This window comes from Fringilla coelebs, assembly GCF_963513975.1.
Source record: "Fringilla coelebs genome assembly, chromosome: 20".
Taxonomy (NCBI): Eukaryota; Metazoa; Chordata; class Aves; order Passeriformes; family Fringillidae; genus Fringilla; species Fringilla coelebs.
The window spans coordinates 3,448,472-3,467,786 of record NC_140046.1 but is presented as its reverse complement, the minus strand read 5'-3'; the positions used below and the strand labels follow the sequence as shown (position 1 = coordinate 3,467,786).

General features: G+C 49.1%; 1 protein-coding gene across 5 annotated transcripts; it reads left to right on the top strand.

Moving 5' to 3' along the window:
• Window positions 1–1,779: 1,779 nt before the first annotated feature.
• Window positions 1,780–18,681, top strand: LOC311161410 (transient receptor potential cation channel subfamily V member 2-like; the record flags this gene model as incomplete). 5 transcript variants are annotated; one of them, XM_084218946.1, is made up of 19 exons in its annotated part: window positions 1,780–1,829; window positions 2,309–2,561; window positions 2,745–2,908; window positions 3,154–3,271; window positions 4,037–4,331; window positions 5,431–5,564; window positions 6,182–6,334; window positions 6,792–6,932; window positions 8,111–8,409; window positions 9,092–9,268; window positions 9,689–9,847; window positions 9,975–10,070; window positions 10,532–10,602; window positions 10,822–10,987; window positions 11,664–11,730; window positions 12,451–12,758; window positions 13,808–13,926; window positions 14,358–14,452; window positions 15,148–18,681. In XM_084218946.1, the coding sequence occupies exons 5-19, from the start codon at window positions 4,093–4,095 to the stop codon at window positions 15,273–15,275; spliced, it is 2,352 nt and encodes a 783-aa protein (XP_084075072.1). In that variant the 5' UTR covers window positions 1,780–1,829; window positions 2,309–2,561; window positions 2,745–2,908; window positions 3,154–3,271; window positions 4,037–4,092. The 5 variants fall into 5 exon arrangements, with proteins under 5 accessions (XP_084075072.1, XP_084075074.1, XP_084075075.1 ...); XM_084218948.1 differs by lacking the exon at window positions 1,780–1,829 and having other exon boundaries at window positions 2,196–2,561; window positions 4,076–4,331; XM_084218949.1 differs by lacking the exon at window positions 1,780–1,829 and having other exon boundaries at window positions 2,196–2,561; window positions 15,108–18,681.
• Between the last annotated feature and the right edge of the window lie 634 nt (window positions 18,682–19,315).

The window sequence follows — 19,315 nt, the reverse complement described above, 5'->3', positions numbered from 1 at the left end:
TATGTTTTAGCCAGAATCTCTATGCTATTAGAATAATCTTAATGCTCCCCTATTTACAACAGATTCTGGTGACATTTTTAAATCCTGCTGTAATCTGACTGGCCTTTGTGACTGGCCTTTGAGTTTTATTTCTTATTGCTTCAGCTAATTTCTAGTCTGTTCTCCCTTTAAAAAAATTAAAACCCCAAAAAGACAAAAAAGAAAAAACAGCCAAGATTTTGGGGTTTTATCTTCTGTGCTTCTAAAAAACTACTTCTAGGTATAAAAAGAGAAATGAAAGAACCCATTATGCTGGGTTTGGATACATTTGGGGTTTTCTCCTTTCTCAGCTGCCCCATAACACAATCCTATAGGACTGGGAATATTGGGAATCAATCCCTCAGTATTTCTGCAGCCTTGCCCACAGCAACCAGGGGTGTTTTTAAAGATTTTTGCCCGATTTGGCTGTTTGAAAAGCAGCAGGAATTCGGCTGCCCCGGTGGCCACAGGATGTCACTGCTCCTCCACAGAGCGGATTTTCCAGCTGGGTTTCCTCCTCTGCTGCTCTCTGATTGTCAGCAGAGCGTTCCTGCAGGCTCTGATCCTGCAGGAAGGGAAGGCAAGGAGAAAGAAACTTCCATTTTAGGGATGAGAGGTGGATGGGTCCCTCACAGGATATAGATTGGAGCCTGTCAGTGTTCTGGTGTGGGACTTGCAGCTCCAGAAATGCCCTTGTGTGGATTGATGGGGCTCCCTGGGCTATCAGACAAGTTCTGACAAGGGATTATATTTAGGAATATTTATATTTCAGACTGGGCACTGGCTGAGGGACTGATTTCCATCTGTAACTAAGAAATGAAGCTGCTCAAATTCATCATTTCAGTGTGGCTTTTACATAACAGTTACATGGAAAAATAAAAAAAAAAGGGGCCTTGCAAAAACACTTGATATTTTCCTGAGCGTGCAAATACATCTTTAAAAGAAACTATTTTTTCTTTTGCTGGCTTACCTGCTGTATTTTAATTCTCCACCCTTGCATGTTTTAATTACAGGTTTTCCTCCTCCTGAGAAGATGATTTTGAGTGGCCACAGATCAATCCTGTAACTAAATTACAAGTGACTTTGAACTTCTATTTACAGTGTACTGAAAACATGGCATCAATGATAGGACTCTGATGTTTTACAGTATTTGGTAAAAATGGGAACAGGTGAACACAGAATATATATTTCAGGAAATGTTCTCATTTGCATCTTTTCCAAACACCATCATCATCACCCTCATGCTTCCTTTTGCTTAAGCAGGTTCCAGACATTGCTTTTTCTGCTGTGATTTACTCATCTATAATTACAATATAGATAGATAATATATTCATATAGATAGATAATATATTAATATAGATTTTCTATATTAATATTTGATGTATCATAATTTATAATACAGAATAGATATTATATATTATATAATATATAATAATATATATATAATATAGACATTATAGATTATACATCAATGGCACAGGAAGGCCCTGTGCCATTGCTGGGTGAATTTACAGGGAGGGGTCTCACAGCTGGGACAGTTTCTCTTCCAAGAGGTGTCCCAGCACCCTGCAGGCCTGGGGGTGTGAGGGATGCTCCGGGCTCTGCTGTGCCCCGGGGCAGCCTTGGGGGGCTCAGGGGGCTGTGGGGGGAGGCAGAGGCTCTGTGCAGGCAGGGGTTAAACATTCGGAACTTGCAGTAGGCAGCAGCTTTGCCATATAAGAGCACCGCACTCATTGGCTCTCCCCTTCTGTGAGAAACCCAGCCAGTCATTTCCTGTGCGAGCCTCCTTCCCCCGGCAAAAACCGCACCGGGTAAACCACGGGGACCCGGGGGTGCTCCTGCTCACGGGGACCCGGGGGTGCTCCTGCTCTCGGGGACCCGGGGGTGCTCATTCCCACAGGGACCCGGGGGTGCTCATTCCCACAGGGACCCGGGGGTGCTCCTGCTCACGGGGACCCGGGGGTGCTCCTGCTCACGGGGACCCGGGGGTGCTCCTGCTCACGGGGACCCGGGGGTGCTCATTCCCACGGGGACCCGGGGGTGCTCATTCCCACGGGGACCCGGGGGTGCTCATTCCCACGGGGACCTGCGGGTTCTCATTCCCACAGGGATCTGGGGGTGCTCCTGCTCTCGGGGCTCGGGGGGTGTCCCTGCTCTCAGGAATCTGGGGGTTTCCCTGCTTAGACGGCTCTGGAGGTGCTCCTTCTCTCAGGGATCTGGGGGTGTTCCTGCTCACAGGGATCTGGGGGTGCTCCTTCCCACAGGGATCTGGGGGTGCTCCTTCCCACAGGATCCTTGGATTCCCTCATGGAGCAGCCAGGCGCTCCCCGCTGTGCCACTGCCAGATGAGCCGTGGGTTTCCCTGCCCGGCGTCTCCCCCATGGATGGAAATCGCTCTGGCTCTGCCTTCACGCCTGTTAACACCTCCCGGTGCTCGCCTTGGTTTCTGCTGGGAGGTGATTTCCCCTCTCTGACGGACCCGCGGGGACTCCTCCTCACATCAGAGCAGTTCAGCGCTTGGGTGGAGCTCGCAGCAACTTCTGGTAAGTGCTGAGCTCTGCTGACAGCCTTGGAGAGGGCTCCGGGAGGGAGAACTCAGTTCTTGGGAAGTGCCAGCGGGGCTGGCAGGCAGAGAGCGCTCCCTGCCCTCCCAGGGATGCACAGAGAGGGGGGATCCCTCTCAGGTCCTGGTTTGTGGGACCATTTTGCTCTTGCTGTTAACCCAGACGCTGTGTCTGTGCGAGGCTGGCAGTAAATAACTCCGCTGAGCGCGGTGGAGAGATGGAAACTGCAGCTGAGGAATGATTTTGGGGAGAGGAAGACGAGAAAAGCACGAGCAGACTGATACGGACGTGCGAATATCCTCCTGAAGGACTCGGCAGATGCAGCAGTGAGTGTTCTGGGGAGGGAGGCGAGTCCGAGAGGGACTAAAGGGTGTGTGCCGAGGAATGCTTGTCACCGGAGCGCAGACTAAACCGGGTGTCTGCCTTATCACAGCGGTTTGTCTCCGAAGCAGCCCCGGGTTCCTTGCTGTGAGCTGCACGGTGATGCTTTGGGGCTGTTCGCTGCCCAGACCTGAGCTGTTCCACAGCCCGAACGCTCGTGCTGTGTCCATTTACCTCTTTGCTGGTGCAGGCTATGGAGTCAGGCTGCAGCCCCAGCCAGGGGGATTTCTCTCCAGAGCAGAGCTGTTAACCCTTTGGAGGGAGTGCCGGGGAATGAGGAGGAGCTGCTGAGCCGAGCTCTGCTGCAGGTGGGTGACTGTGGCTGTTCCATTTCTGCCTCTCAAACCCGTGAAACGCTGACTCGGGTGCTGTGCCCTGGGTGTGGTCTGAGATGTGCCCAGAGGAGGGATGTCCCCAAAGAGCCAGAACAGAGCTCAGGGAGCAGCAGATGAGAGCAGGGAGCTGGCTGGGGGCTCTGCTGGCTCCCAGGGCAGGGGCAGTGTGCTTGGCTTGCAGTTGGAGCTCCAATCCTGCGCTCACATGGACAACCAGCAGCTCCAAACATTGAGGAGCTCATTTTGCCCATCAGGGATGAAATGCCAGGTGCTTTGTGCAGGTGTTTCCCTGCAGAGCTGCCCAGCAGGGACTGTGGGCAAACCCATCCCTGTTCTAGGAGGGTTCCCTGTGAACCTTTATCTTCTTGGCCACTTGGTGAGCAGCCTGTGCTGTGCTGGATGCACTGAGACAAGAACAACGACCACACACTCCTAAGGAGCCACTTTCCTTGCCTTTTATGTCAGGAACCTGTGCTGCTGCCAACAGGTGAGGTCATCCCACACAAGGGGTGCAGATGTGCTGCAGATGAGTTGCCTGTGCCTCAGGAGCTGCTTCTAAACCTCTCCCCCACTAGAACCCCACTTAAGACCCTGATTATTCAAATACTCCTCCTCCATGCAGAGTTTTACCCAATCTCCCTCTCAAGGGACCCGTGGTCAACCTGGGAACTTTCTCTGTGTCCAAAAGCCTTTGGGGTTTGTGAAGAAATTGTGTTAAATTCTCCCCATCCCTTGCAGGTTTAGTGCCCCCACAGGGAACCTCTTTGTGACCTGCAGGACCGTCTCTCCTGGCGATGGATAAATTCACAAATGGGCAGCCAGGCCCAGCTCAGAGGAACAGGCTCATGGGGCTGCTGGAAACAGATGACAGCCCCCAGGGAGAGAAACCTGCCCCCAGCAAAAAGGAAGAAAGGTCAGGAGCTGGAAGGAAAGGAGAGCCACAGCCCTTGGAGACACCTTACCAGAAGGAGAGCAGCGACTTTGCCCCTAAAATCAAGATTAACCTGAATTATCGGCCAGGGCTCGTCAGCAAGTGAGTAACTGGGGGGTGTTTGACCAATCTGGGTGGATCCAGGTGATCCACCCTGATCCTGTGGATTTTCCCAAGTCTGCACTAAAAGAATCCATCCTAAATCCCCCCAGGGATGGGCCTGACCTGGTCCTGCCCCCATCCTGGGCTCCTCTCTCTGCTCTGGATTCCTGCCAGGGCTGCACATCAGCCTGGCTCTGGGAACGGCTCCAGCTGATGGAAAGAGCAGCCACTTAGGAGAATTCTGGGAAATAACTGTCTCTATTTTTCCCTTGACTCAAAAATAAAACATTTATGTGGGTTTTTCTTCCCCCCCAACAAAATCTCCTCCATCTCCCTCCTTCCTTCCACTGTCCCACTGGAGCTTGTGGTATCTTCCTGGCCCTGCTCTCCAGAACTTCCTGTGAAAAATGTGTATTTTGTGATTGGCTTTTCACAAACATTAAAATGAATATTATATGTGCTGTGTTAGAAAGTTATGCTGTATTAATTTTTTTAAGCGATGTGTTAGATGTAGTTTCAGGTTATAACATCATAGTAAAATAGAAAATATGTATGTGGGAGATTTTTTTTTTAAGGAAAGGAATAAAGTGTTCACATCAGATAGCAGCCACAGGATGCCTAAATCTTTCAGAGAAAGAGAAAATAATAATAATAATAATGATAATAATAATTCATTATAATTTATTATAGTTAGAGGAAACTAACTTCTTCCTGCCTCGTTCAGCCCTGAAGATGCTGTCAAAATTAAGAAGTTGACACTGACCAGACAGAATCCTTTGTTTAAATAGAATTTGTGCATCATGTATGAGGTGTATGAATATGCAACAGGTTATTGTTTTTAAGGGTTAATCCTCTGTTAACCCGTGTCCTTTTTCGGGCTTATTTTGCCCAGAAAAGGTACCCAGACCATCCATAACTCTTTGTTTCTCTTGCCTCATATTGTCCTAAATCCCAATGATGGAAATCTTTACGCCTCTAATTACATTACTACTTTTATAACCATTTCATTACTATTGAACTTTGATAATTTTAAAGCCGAGTCCTTGGCATTTTCCCCCTTCCCCCGGAGTCCCCGGCTGACTCTGCCTTTGTCCCGCAGCCAGAAGGACCCGAATCGCTTTGACAGGGAGCGGCTGTTCAGCGCCGTGGTGCGGGGCAGCCCCCAGGCCCTGGAGGGTTTGCTGGAGTACTTAAGGAGGAACTCCAAATTCCTCACCAATTCCGAGTACACAGGTACATCCCTGCTCCTGGTTCTCTTTGCTTTCTCCAGCCCTCTGTCCTCCTCTGTTGTCCGTGTTCACCCCAAGGTAGGGGAATTGTCACAGACACATTTTATGAAAAATCCTTTTATTAGGCTCTTTTCTCCTGAGAAGCCTCAGAAATTAAATGTAAACAATAATTGTCTGCTGCTGTGGAATGCAACAGGTGCATCTGTGATTGGTCTCATGTGGTTGTTTTTAATTAATGGCCAATCAAAGTCCAGCTGTCTCAGACTCTCTGGTCAGTCACAAGATTTTATTATCATTCCTTTGCTTCCTTTTTAACCTTCTGATGAAATCCTTTCTCTTTCTTTAGTTTTAATATATCATTCTCTTTTAATATAATATATATCATAAAATAATAAATCAGCCTTCTGAAACATGGAGTCAAGATCCTCATCCCTTCCCTCATCCTGGAACCCCTGCGAACACCCCCACAGAGAATGCCATGGATTGGATATATCCTAAGGTTTTTGCCTCAGGACAGCTAAAAACACTGATAAAAACTTTCAAAATGAAGATTATATTTGCTGTCTAAGTCAAGCACTGCAGAGCACACCCACAGCCCATTCAATCCTCTCTCCCTGCCAGATGCAAAGACTGGGAAGACCTGCTTAATGAAAGCCCTGCTGAACCTAAAAAATGGGAGGAACGACACAATCCCAGTCTTGCTGGAAATAGACCAAAAGACACAGAACCCCAGGCCACTTGTCAACGTGTCCTGCTCTGACTGTTTCTACAGAGGTAAGGAAGGATTTCTGTGAGAGGAGCAGGGGAGAGGAAAAGGGGGGACCTGGAGCTCCTGCAGCCCCAGCTCTGGGGCAGTCACACACAGCACTCCCATCTCTTGTTTCTGATTCCAGCCTCGAGTTACACCCTCCTGGGTCTGTAAAACAGAAATGATACATGCTTTTAATAAGCCAACAAGTGAGATGATTTACTGGGGAAAGTATAAAAAGCACTTGTAAAGTGAAGTGCTCTGTGGCTGTTGGGTGAGCTCTGTTTGGCTGCCTCAGCCCTCCCGAGGCTCTTGGGGACCTCAGTGCCAGGCAGGGGGAATTTCCTGCCCTGCTGTTGAGTTTCTGAGGGTTCTGAGGCTCGGTGAAAGCCCCCAGCTGGCAGCCCAGCCCAGCCTGGCCATCGCTGTGCCATCCCTGCTGTCCCCTGGGGTGGCACAGGGTGACAGGGCTGTGTGCCCCAGGCCAGACTGCCCTGCACATTGCCATCGAGAAAAGGAGCCTGGAGATGGTGAAGCTGCTGGTGGAGAACGGAGCTGATGTCCACGCCAGGGCCCACGGGGAGTTCTTCAGGAAGAAGAAAGAAGGAGTTTACTTTTATTTTGGTGAGCCACTGGGGAATGTGTTCCTTTGGGGTTTGTATTGCCACGCTGTGTGTGATGGCGCTAATTCTGGATGGGTTTGCCCCTCTGGTGCCATCTTCAGTGCCCTTTAATCTGGGGTGCTCACTGTGCATTTCCATCACCCTTGGGGTTATGTGTTTAATCCTGTCTGAGTGCCCTCAGACAAACACCAATACTTGGCCAGCTCAGATTTGAGAGATCAGTTTTGAGATGTGGCCAAGTGTTTCAGCTGCCCCAGAAACAGAGTACTTGTTAGTTGTAAAACCCTTTCAGAATCCAGAGACACTGAGGCAGAACCTGTTCTGTGTTTCAGTGATAAAACTCTGGGCTATTTTTATATATTTTAATATATATTTATATATTTTAATGTTTTTGTAGATTTTAATATATTTAATAATTTTTAATATATTATTTTAATATATTTTATACATGATTTTAATATATATTTATAAATATATGATTTAGGCCATATGATTTTAATATATATTTATAAATTTTAATACATTTCTATATATTATTTTAATATATGCTTATACATTATTTTAATATCTTTTTATACATTTAAAATATATTTTTAGATTTTTATATAGTTTTATATCTATTTATATATTTTTATGTTTTTATATATTATTTTAATATATTTTTATACATTTAAAATATATTTTTGGACTTTTATATAGTTTTATATCTATTTATATATTTTTATATGTTTTTATATATTATTTTAATATATTTTTATACATTTAAAAATATTTTTAGATTTTTATATATTTTATGTTTTAATATATTTTTAGTACATTTTTATACAATTAAAAATATATTTTTAGATTTTAATATATTTTATATGGTTTTATATATTATTTTAATATATTTTTATACATTTTTATACCTTTTAATATATATTTCTAATTTTCTATATATTTAATATTTATTATATTTCATATATTAATTTAATATATTTTTATACCTTTTGATATGTTATTTTAATATATTTTAATACCTTTTAATAAATTTTAAAATATATTTTTATATATTTTATATTTTTATATATTTTATTTTTTTATATATTTAACATATTTTCCTAGGATTGCTTTTTCCCCCCCTTTCCTGAATCCTCTTTCCCCGCTTCCCCTCCGAATGCTGTGTCCCGATCTCCTCAGGTGAGCTCCCCCTCTCCCTGGCTGCCTGCACCAACCAGCTGGATGTGGTGGATTACCTGCTGAACAACCCCCACCAGAAGGCCAGGCTGCAGGAGCAGGACACCCAGGGCAACACGGTGCTGCACGCCCTGGTGATGATCGCAGACGACACCGAGGAGAACACCAGGTTTGTCAGCAGCACCTACGTGGAGATCCTCAAGGCAGGGGTGAAGCTGGACCCCACCTGCAAGCTGGAGGAGATCGTCAACTACGATGGCTTAAACCCCCTGCAGCTGGCTGCCAAGACAGGCAAAGTGGAGGTGGGGACAAAGAGGGGAGCCCTGGGGTGATGGGGAGCAGGGGGGGTGGGGTTTGTACCCCCAGGGTGATGGGAAGCAGGGATGGTGGGATTTGTACCCCCGGGGTGATGGGGAGCAGGGGTGGTGGGATTTGCACCTTTAGTTGGTAAGGAGCAGGGGTGGTGGGATTTGCCCCCCTGGGGTGATGGGGAGCAGGGATGGTGGGATTTGCCCCCCTGGAGTGATGGGGAGCAGGGGTGGTGGGATTTGCCCCCCTGGGGTGATGGGGAGCAGGGATGGTGGGATTTGTACCCCTGGAGTGATGGGGAGCAGGGATGGTGGGATTTGTACCCCTGGGGTGATGGGGAGCAGGGGTGGTGGGATTTTTGCACCCCTGGTTGGTGTTCAGCAGGGCTGGTGTGATTTGCCCCCCTGGTTGTTGTCCAGTGGGGTTTGGGCTTGGAGCTTCTCACGCCCAACCTGTGCTTGGAGGGCACCTCCAAGCCACCCAGCTGTGTCCTGCAGAGCCTCAGCTGTCCCTGCTGTCCCTACTCCAAAACTGCCCCACTCCTGGGGCAGCCAGATTTGGTTGTTTCCCTGCTTTTAGCCAGACCCAGGTGCTGGGTGAGCCCCAGACCCAGGGGTGCTGCTTTGGGTGTCCCTGTGCAGCTCAGGAACAGGAACAGGTCTGTGTTTGTGTCAGATCTTCAGGCACATCATCCAGAGGGAGATCCAGGAGCCCCCGTACCGGCACCTGTCCCGCAAGTTCACCGAGTGGACCTACGGCCCCATCCACGTGTCCCTCTATGACCTGTCCTCCCTGGACAGCTTCGAGGAGAACTCTGTGCTGGAGATCCTGGCCTACAGCAGTGACACCCCGGTGAGCCCCTCAGCACAGCTCCAGCACGGGCTCTTTCTCTCCTGTTTTCATAGTGGGGAGCCACAGGGTGTTTATTGTGGTGTTAACTTGAAATTGGGGCATTTCAGCTTTGTGTGGGCCTTCAGGGGATGGTTTCTCTGAAAAAAGTGATTTGTGGGAATGTTTGCAGGTTTTGTTGTTTGGAGGCTGCTTGGCATGGCTCTGACCATTCATAATTAGAGAGAAATTTTGATGCTTTGGTTGTCTTAAGGCTCAGTTTGTTTAAATACCTCCACAAAGTGACTTCTGTGCAATATTTGTTATCATTCGCACTGAATAACCCCTTAATGTCTCCCCAGTTGAATCCACGCAGCTCCAACCCTTAAAAAGACCATTCCCATTCCTGCTGGCACACATTTTGGTTCCTTGTTCCCCCCACAGAACCGGTACAAGATGGTGGTTTTGGAGCCACTGAACAAACTGCTCCAGCAAAAATGGGAAACCTTTGCTTCCAAAAGGTTCTACTTCAGCTTTGCCTCCTACCTGTCATTCATGATCATCTTCACTGCCATTGCATACTATCAGCCCTTAAGGGTAAAGGTAGGTCCAGTCCTATGGATGGATGGATGGATGGATGGATGGAGCAGAGTTTAAAACTTGTGGGTGGTTGGCATCACTGCCTCTGCCCATCCCCACTGCTTTGGGTGGTTCTCTTTTTGTCTTGCAGCCTTCCTTCCCAGTGGAGTTCACAGCTGGAGGCTTCCTGTGGGTCTCTGGACTGATCATTATCCTGTTAGGAGGAATTTATCTGATCTTTGCTCAGGTAGGGGGATCTCCTGTCTGGTTTCATGGTAAGATGAAGGAAAAGGGGAACAATGTGGAGCAGCAGGATCTGTTCTCCTGGCACCAGGATGTGCAGGAGGGAATCCTGCTCTGGGACAGTCTCTGTGATCTGGCAGGGGCAGCACAAGCCAGGTTGCTGGGCAAGGGGGAGCACAGTTCCACAACAGCAAATCATTCTGAGAGACTTCTGTGATTTATGGCATTAAAATGCATCCCTGGCATTTGATGCAGGCTATTAATAAAGACATTGGGCTGAGCCATGATTCAGCCCTTGTTTATCCTTGCCCTTTATAAATAAGGGCTTTTTTCATCCATGAGGGATGAAATTGGGGATCTAGGAGATGAAAGGAGGAGCACATGGAGCAGAGCCTTGCCTGGGGCAGGGCTGCCTCTCTCACATGGCCTGGCTCTGATGAATGGTGCATTGATTTTGCTCCCCAGAGCCTGTACCTGAGGAGGAGGCGCCAGTCCCTGAAGACCATGTGCTCTGACAGCTGCATCGAGATCCTGATGTGAGTCCTGGGCCCTGCTTTGTGCAGCTGAGCTGCCCCAACACTGCCACAGAGCTGGGGAGCAGGAAAACCCCATCCTCTGCCCCTCTCTTCCCCCCACCGTGCTGAGCCCTTTTTTGTGTGCTCCTCTCTGCCTCCCCAGATGTGCTTCATCGCAGAGCACATCTGCCAGCGCCCTTCTTGCCCAGGTCAGCCACTGCCTCTTCCTTTTGTTTCCAGCTTCATCCAGGCCTTCTCCCTGCTGCTCTCAGCAGTGCTGTATGGAGCCAGCTCAGAGAACTACGTGGCAGTGATGGTGTTCTCCCTGCTCCTGGGCTGGGTCAACACCCTCTACTACACCCGCGGCTTCCAGCGCACCGGCATCTACAGCGTCATGATCCAGAAGGTCAGAGCTGCCCAAAACCCTGCAGGGAGAGCCTGGGGCAGCTGGGGTTCTGTCCTGGGGAAGCACAGGTGCTGCAGAAGGAGGTTGGGGCAGTGTCTTCATCTTCAGCTGCACGGCTGAACATCCCAGGTGGCAGCAGCTGGCACCTGAGTGCCAAAATCCAGCTCCAAGGGGAACCTGGGACATCCCAGGTGGCAGCAGGTGGCACCTGAGTGCCAAAATCCAGCTCCAAACTGCACTGGAACCAGTGAGGGCTCCCTGCAGCTGCTCAGCTGGGCCTGAGAGGTGTTTCCAGAGGAACCTGGGACTGGAAAGCCAAAGCAGGAGGTGCCAGGGAAGAATTCTGGTCACCATTTGTGTAAAGCCAATGGAGGTGGAAAGGAGAGGGGGATGTGTTGGAACAATTTGGGAACAGCCATAGTGGGGAGCCAACAGGTATTTATTTGTTTCAAAGAACTGTTCACACTAGCAGAGCAAAAAAAGGAGTTCATAGCACTGCCAGATTAAGCTGCCAATGATATTATTTACCTGTGGAAGTAATTAGCAGTTTTTTACACAGGATAAAAGGTGGAAACCTTGCTGTCAGAGCTCCTGAGGGCTGGTTTGTGATGTGTGAGATCATCCTGCTGATTTCACGTGAGATAAAGCACAGTCCTTCCCCTGGTTTGTGTTTCAGACCATCATGAGAGACCTGCTGCGTTTCCTCCTGGTCTACATGATCTTCCTCTTTGGCTTTGCTGCAGGTGAGCAACTGGAATATTTACAGCATAGCTGGACAGGACGTGCCTGAGCTTGTCTGGCCCTTGGTGCTGAACCAAACAGCAGCACTGGGGTGTTTCACCCCACAGACACTTTTGGCCATGGCTGTGTGGTGTTTCACCCCACAGACACTTTGGGCTGGCTGGGTGCTTGCAGACAAATCCAGGTGTGCAGGAGCTCTGGTGATGCTGGGATGGAGCCTCCCCCCATAGCAGGGGCTGCTCCTCAGGTTTCCCTCTGTGGAGAAGCTTTGGGGTGATGGGGAAGGAAAGGAGTGGGTTCTGCTGGAGGGTTTGGATCCAGAGCTTTATTCTGGCCCACAGCCTCTGAACCCACAGCAGCTCCAGCAGAACTCCTGACCCTGTGGCTGCTGCTCCTTTAACCCGGGGAGAGGGGCAGGGAAGGGGCAGGGAGCCACCAGCCAGGGACAGGAGGGGAGCTCTCAAGGGACAAAGGACACCTGGATGGCCCAATGCCCCCCCAGTGGTAGAGGGCATCCTTTGAACCTGCCATTCCCTCCTGGAATGCCAGGACTGACAGACAGTGCTGGGAGGGGGAAGGAGAGGGGACTGACACACCTGGGATGGAATCTTCACGGGAGGGAGCCGAGGTTCTGGGGTAAGCCCTGACCTCAGTGAGCCCTCTCTGAGCTCCAGGGCTGCCCAGATCCCTTCCCCAGGGCTCAGGCTGTGTTTTCCCCCCAGCCCTGGTGACGCTGATGGGCGATGCCCCCTCGGTGTCCCAGAACAAGTCCCTGGCTCCGCTGGAGAGCTCGGGCAGCCACGCCATGTACGGGGGGCTGCTCAGCGTCTCCCTGGAGCTCTTCAAGATCACCATCGGCATGGGGGACCTGGACTTCCAGGAGCACGCCAGGTTCAGGTACTTTGTGATGCTGCTGCTGCTGCTGTTTGTGATCCTCACCTACATCCTGCTGCTGAACATGCTGATCGCCCTCATGAGCGAGACTGTCACCGATATTTCCGGCTACAGCAAGAGCGTCTGGAAGCTGCAGGTGAGGCTCAGAGTCACGGGTGTCACTGCCTCCCTTCACCTTCCTCACCATCCCAGGGAGCCTGGGATGTGTTCCCACCCTGCTCACCCAGCTGGGAGCTCCAAGATGAACCAAAATGGGCACAAGGTTACGGGGTCTCTCATTTTTATTGAGTTCTTCTCCATTTGCACCTTGCAGTTCACTGTCCAATTCCAGCTTTAGCCCATCAAGTCCCATCCTGATTGGTTTTTTTCTCTCTTCAGCTCACGTTGTATTTGTGGGGTGCCCTCGTGGCAGGGAGGAATGATGAGTCTGACTCCATGGTCTCAGAAGGCTAATTTATTATTTTATGCTACTATATTAACTCATACTAAATATATAATACAGAATATAGAATATTAAACTATACAATATAGAATACTATGCTAAAGAATACAGAAAGGAAACTTACAGAAGGCTAATATAATGATAATATGAAATAATGAATAAATAAATAAGATAATAATGAAAACTGGTGAGTCTCGCCAGAGCCCCGACACAGCTTGGCCCTGATTGGCCAAAGAGTCAAAATAATTCACAGCAGAATCCAATGGAACAATCTCCAAACACATTCCAAAGGAGCAAAACACAGGAGAAGCAAATCAGATAATTCTTGTTTTCCTTTTTCCCTGAGGCTTCTCAGGAAAGAAAATCCTGGGCGAAGGGATTTTTCCAGAAAATGTGAATGCCACGTGTCTGTCCTAAGCTTAGCTATTATTGTGCCTTTCACATGAAGCTGTCACCCTGGGAGTGCATTTTTAGGTGTATTTACAGCTAAATTTTAGGTGCATTTTTAGGTGTATTTACAGCTAAATTTTAGGTGCATTTTTAGGTGTATTTATAGCTCTCTGCAGGGGTGACTTGGGGCAGAACTTCAGGAGCGTTTTGGGGTTGGGTTCCACTTCAGGAGCATTTTGGGGTTGGGTTCCCTGGGGATTCCCAAGCCCAGAGAGTTTCTGAGTGGGGAGAGGCTGGGCTGGGCTCTGTCTGTGCCCTGGTTTCTCTCTGATTTTTGGGTTTTGTTCTTTCAGAGGGCAATTGCAATCCTGGAAATAGAGAAGGCCTGGCTGTGGCGCCAGGGGGGGAAGAGGAGATCTGGCTGCTTCATGTCCGTGGGGCTCAACAAGAAGGATGAGAGGTGGTGTTTCAGGTGAGACAGAGTCACCATCCCCCCTGACACTCCAGCTCCAGTGGGATCTCAGCCTGGAGCAGCAGAGGGAATTCAGCACTGACCAACCACACACTCCTGGCTACATCCAAATTTGTTGGTGCTTGCCAGGCTGGAGGTTTGAGAATTAATTGATCCTCCAGCACTGCCACCTTTGTATTAGGAACATTCCCTGAGCTGAAGAACTTGAAACCAAACAGAACAGTGGACAGAGGGAAAAGATATTTTACCTCATGGAGCTTTGATTACAGAAGATCTTTGCTCAAAAATAAAAAAGCTCTGTAAGGTGCTGCTGCTGCAGCCAGACCATCAGGGTGGTGTTGGCAGGATGAGCTGGGCTGGGAGGCTGCACAGCAATGAGATCTGGCTTGAGATGCTGCATTCCAGACATCAGCTGCATTTTGTCTCTCCAGAGTAGAGGAAATTAAATGGACAGACTGGGCAAAGGATGTGGGAGTTCTGAAGGAAGAACCTGGGAACACCTATGATTCAGAACTAAATCCAGAAGGTAAATTAAATCATGAAGAAAGGTCTGCAGTTTCCTTTCAGCTTCCTGCTCAGCAAACTGCTCTTGGCATGTTGTTTTGTCTTTGGCATTCCAGGCAGGCCAACTGGAAATTGCTTCCCCACAGCAGCATCCCTTGTGAGCTGAGAAAATAAAGATTTAGTGTAGGTCTGGGGCTGGCCAGAGCTTGGGAACAAACTGAGGATGAAGGAGATGCCATTCCTATTCTGCTCTGGGAGAAATGGGCAGGAAATGCTGCTGGGGAAAAGCAAGGGCTGCTCATATTTTTGGCTCAGGAGCCCAAATATGTGAGGAAAGGTAAAATTTAGGCCCATTCATCCTGCAGATGTTAAAATCTCAGGGCTTTCAGAGCCTGAATTTGGGCATTAACTCTGGCAATGCTGTCAGAATCTGCCTGAGACCTTTGTTTGCCTCCCTTGGTAGAGCTGGGAGGGAGCTCAGTGGAAATCAGAGCTGTTTCCCTGTTAGGAAGATCTTGCTCAGCCTGGCAGAGCCTGGCCAGGAGCTCCAGTGGATTTGGGCACAACCTCCAGAGCAGATTCCAGAACTGGGGAGGTCGCGGCGCTTAAAGCATTCTGTGGTGTGTGTTGGGCGTTCCCTGAGCCTTCACCCTTCTAAAGCTGGGTCCCTTTGTCAGCTTCCTGCTGATGAGGGGCTGCTCTGTGTCCCTGCTGCAGACACCAGCTCCTGGAGACCGGCACAGAAACCACCACGAGCGGCTGCCCCGGAGGAGCTGGCCCTGCTGCCGCCCCAGGCGCCGGGCACGGAGATGGTTCCTCTGCACAGACAGCCCAGGGAGCTCTGACAGCTCCTCTGGACCTGCCTCCACCTTCAGAGGAGCTGCTCTTCCCCCAGCAGCTGGAGGAGCTGAAGGCACTGGCAGCAGCAAAGTGCATTTTGTGAAGGGCGGTGGCTCAGCCCGCGGCTTTCAGCGTTGTCGTGCACTTTAATGATTCATTTCCTCTGAAGAAACTCTTTTTACTGGACTTCTCTCTGCCTGACACTTTCTTATTGCTATTCCTAAAGATGCAGCAGTGGTAGTGAGCTGCTGGGGCAGTGGGGGAGGCAGAGCTCTCTGAGCTGCGCAGGGATGATGCCCATGGAATGATGCCCATGGATGATTCCCAAGGAACCACCTGGCTGAGGATGGCCCAGCCTGTTCTCTTGCCACAAGGGACTGCACTGAAGTGCTTTGGAATAAAAAGTGTTGCAGAGTTCCTAAAAGCTGCTGAGGGTGGAGTTGTGTCTGTGGGAGTGGACAAACCCTCACCCTGTGCAGCACCTGCAGGGCTCTGTGGTGAACCCACTGCAGGATCCCCATTTCACACTTCCAGAATGAAATTCTCTGCAAGTTTCCCTAAAATCACAGGGAGTGGTGTGGATTTCCTGGACCTGCAAATTGGCTGGTGGATTTCTGGGACTCTCATGGTTGCTGTGTCTCTGTAATAAACAGCAGCAGGATCCTGCTCGTGGCCCCTGAGAGACTGATGGGCCAACACTTTGTGTGTGGTTTTTGCTTCCTCTGACTCATGATGGGCATCCTGTCTTGCTGCAAATGTCTGCAAGGACTTTGTTCCCTTTTGTGACTTGCAGCCTGCAGTAAACTCTGTGGGAAAAGAGAAAAATGAGCTGTCTCACTTTTCACTCTATTTAACAGTAATAACATGTAAAATTTCTGTAAACAATACAGCAAGTGTACTTAACTGAAAATGTTCATTTTTGGATGCACTTTTAGAGCTTCTGCCTTTCTCAGCAAGGGAGAGAAGGTGTTATCAGTGTGGACTGTAAATTTTTCTCAGATTGCTGCTGTGGGAGTTAACTCTTGTGTTTCATGGCCTGATGTCAGTTTGTGCAGCCACTTCTGAGCCTGAAGCAGCTGCTGCTGCCCTGGATGCACCTTCCAGTCCAGGGGGAGGTTGGTGAGAATCCCAGGAGAGCTGCAGCCCCTTCCCTTCAGGGAGATAAACCATGCAGCCTGAGAGCTGTCTCAATTCCCCTCTCAGAGTGAGCCTTGGAGGTTTTCCTTTTGGAGACCATCACCTTAATTCTCACTGCATGCACGTGACAGGCAGCAAAATTTTGTTTTAAAACTTTTTCCCTGCACTTCAATGGGCTCTTCCCCCTGTGCTGGGCAATTCCCCTTCCAGCCTCACTGCTCTGGGGCTCTGAGTGGGAACTGACTTTTCTTGCTCCACCTTCTGTTGTTTTCTTGCTTTGTGAAGCCTTCAGCTGCTTTTTCCATCTATGGCTTTGTCCTAAGTGTTCCCAAGATCTGGCAAGGTGCTCATCTGGCCTATGATAAATCTATTGCTGTGCTTGGGGCTTTGCTGTGGCAGGGACACTTGGAGATTGTAAAGAAAGGCAGGATCAGATCTGCCATCCCTGGCTGGACTCTCAATAAATCACCTTGCTGGTAGTTTGGGGAGGCTGTGGGCACTGACAGCTTTCAGCATCACCTTCCTCTTCAGCCCTTCCTTGGACCTGCTGCTCTTTTTAAGCTTGGCAGTGCTCATTTATCTTTTGATCTGCACCAGAAATGTTCCCCAGAGCTTCCCAGTCCCAGCCCAGCAGTCTCATGGATGGTGGTTGAGAGGCCCCAGAGAATTTTTGGGGTCCACTCTTACCAGATGCCAATGTTTTGGCAGGAAACCCTTCAGCTTTACACAAGAGCTTCTCAGCAGGTGAGCTGTCCTCCCCCTGACAGGTAACCCCCCTGGGAACCTTTCCTGTGCCCAGGGCAGGTTTTGCAGGGCTCTGGCTGAACAAAAGCCCCTCTCACAAGTGGCAGTGGAGCAGCAGCTGCAGTTCCTCCCTCTGTCAGAGGCTCTGGGGGCTCAGCCCTGCCCTGGAAGGACACCAGCAGTTCCCAGGGCTGTTCAAACCCTCTGGATGTGCTTTGGGCAGAGTTCCTCAGCTCCTGGCAGGTGAGAGGTGAACCTTGGGCACCCAGAGCCCTCCTTTCCCCCAGCACCCTCTGCCTGCTCCTTGCTCCCTGTGCCCTCTGTGGAAGGCTCTGAGCTCTCTGCAATTTTCCTAAAAACCTCCATCTCTGCTCTGTGTGGTTCCCAATTCCCTGTTTTCCTCAGGGGCAGAGGTGGAATCAAACCTTCCTTGTTCTCCAGATGCTTTGCACATTTTGGGGAGTTCCCCCCCTGTTTTTCCAAAGGCTGCTCTGAAGCTGGAGCCAGCACAGGGAGCTGGATCCTCCCTCTCCATCTCCCTGTGACCCCACTTGCAACTGAACATATTTTCCATTGCCTCTGGAGCTCTCAGAGGGAGCCTTTGAAATGTGACAGCCCCGGGGCTGGGACAAAGACCAGATGCTTTCTCCAAGTCCCAGGAGCTGCCCAGGGCTGGGGCTGAAGGGCTGCAGCTGGTGGAGTTTGCAGCTGGACTCCTCCTGGGGCTGCCTCTCACTTTTTGGGCTTTGCTGTGCTCAAGAAATTTCATTTCTTGCTCTGGGCCTAAAACAAAAATTAAAATAAAAAACTAAAGCAAGAATTAAAATTTCTTTTTTTTAAAAAAATAAAACTTGCACTTTGCAACCTCACATCTGCTTCAGCAGCACAAAAAAAACCCCAAAAATCTGGGGCCAGGCAGGAGCAGGCAAAGGCTCAGAAAATGTGGCTGTGGCTGCCTTGGGGGTGGAACAGAACTGGTACTAAATCTGAGTGCAAAGGGGTTTTTCTTGCTTCCTCTTTTGCCATAATTTTTTTTTTTTTCAGCTGAGATTTGTGGCATGTGGAGTGTTTACAGCATTTCTGGTCTGTGAGGATGGCTGTCAAATGTTGAACACACAGAGAGGAGAGTTGGGGGTGGCTGGAAAGTGCCCATGGGGTTTGTTGCACTCTTTCCTGAGAATCCTTAGAAAATTTAAATTTTTCTAGGCAAAGAGAAGCATGTCTCTATTTCACTGGGCAGAAGAGCCATCCCCAGCTGGCAGTGTTGGTTTTGTTGCTGTTCACATCTCCAAACTAAAGTCAGGGATTCCATCATTGCAGAAAAAAAAATAATTCTGCTATTTTGGAATCCTCTGGATGCAAACCTTCATCCATTAGGACAGGAATGAATCTGCAGAGTGCCAGAACCATTTCCTTTTGTTCATCCCAAGCTTGCAGTGCTTTTCCTCTGTAGCAAATACATTGGAAGGAATCGTGGAATTTGGAAAAAGAGTGGGGAAAAGTTCACCTCACTGGGCTGTGCTGTATTTCTGTTCCACTCTCTTGGGTCACAGGGGGGGAGGTTGCCAGCTGTGCTATTCCTTTTTCTGCTGTCAGATTGTTGAATAATGATTTTGCTGCTGCTGCTAAACTGGTTATAGGATCTGTCCCTGAGGATGGCTGGAATAAAATAAATAATAGGAACCAATCCACATATAAGTAGATATGTGATGTTTTGTTCTAAAAATTGCCCTTAACTGCTGCAAAGGACACTAATTCTACAAAGCTATATATAGAGAATTCCAGGGAAAGGGCTGCTTGTCTCCTTCTGGAGCACAGGTTGGGTTTTATTTGGGATCTGAGCTGTGCCCCTGGGTGTGCAGATGCTGTCCCTGCTGGAGCTGTTTGGTGCAGGTTGAGGGAAGAGGGAAGGGTTCAGTCCATTGCCTGGAGACAGAGGTGCAAACACTGGCAGCGTAAACACTCCGTGCTGGGGATTTTCCAACCATGCCTGAGCAGTGACAAATAAAACATTCCTGCTTTGTGCTCCCAGCTGGATGTGCTCTCCCTGTATGGTAGAGGACTGCAGGCTGCAGCCAGAGCTCCTGCCTTGCTCAGTAGAAAATAGGAGAGAAATAAAGAAATAAAGTTATTCAGTCCCTTTTGTCCCAGTGAGGTAAAATTC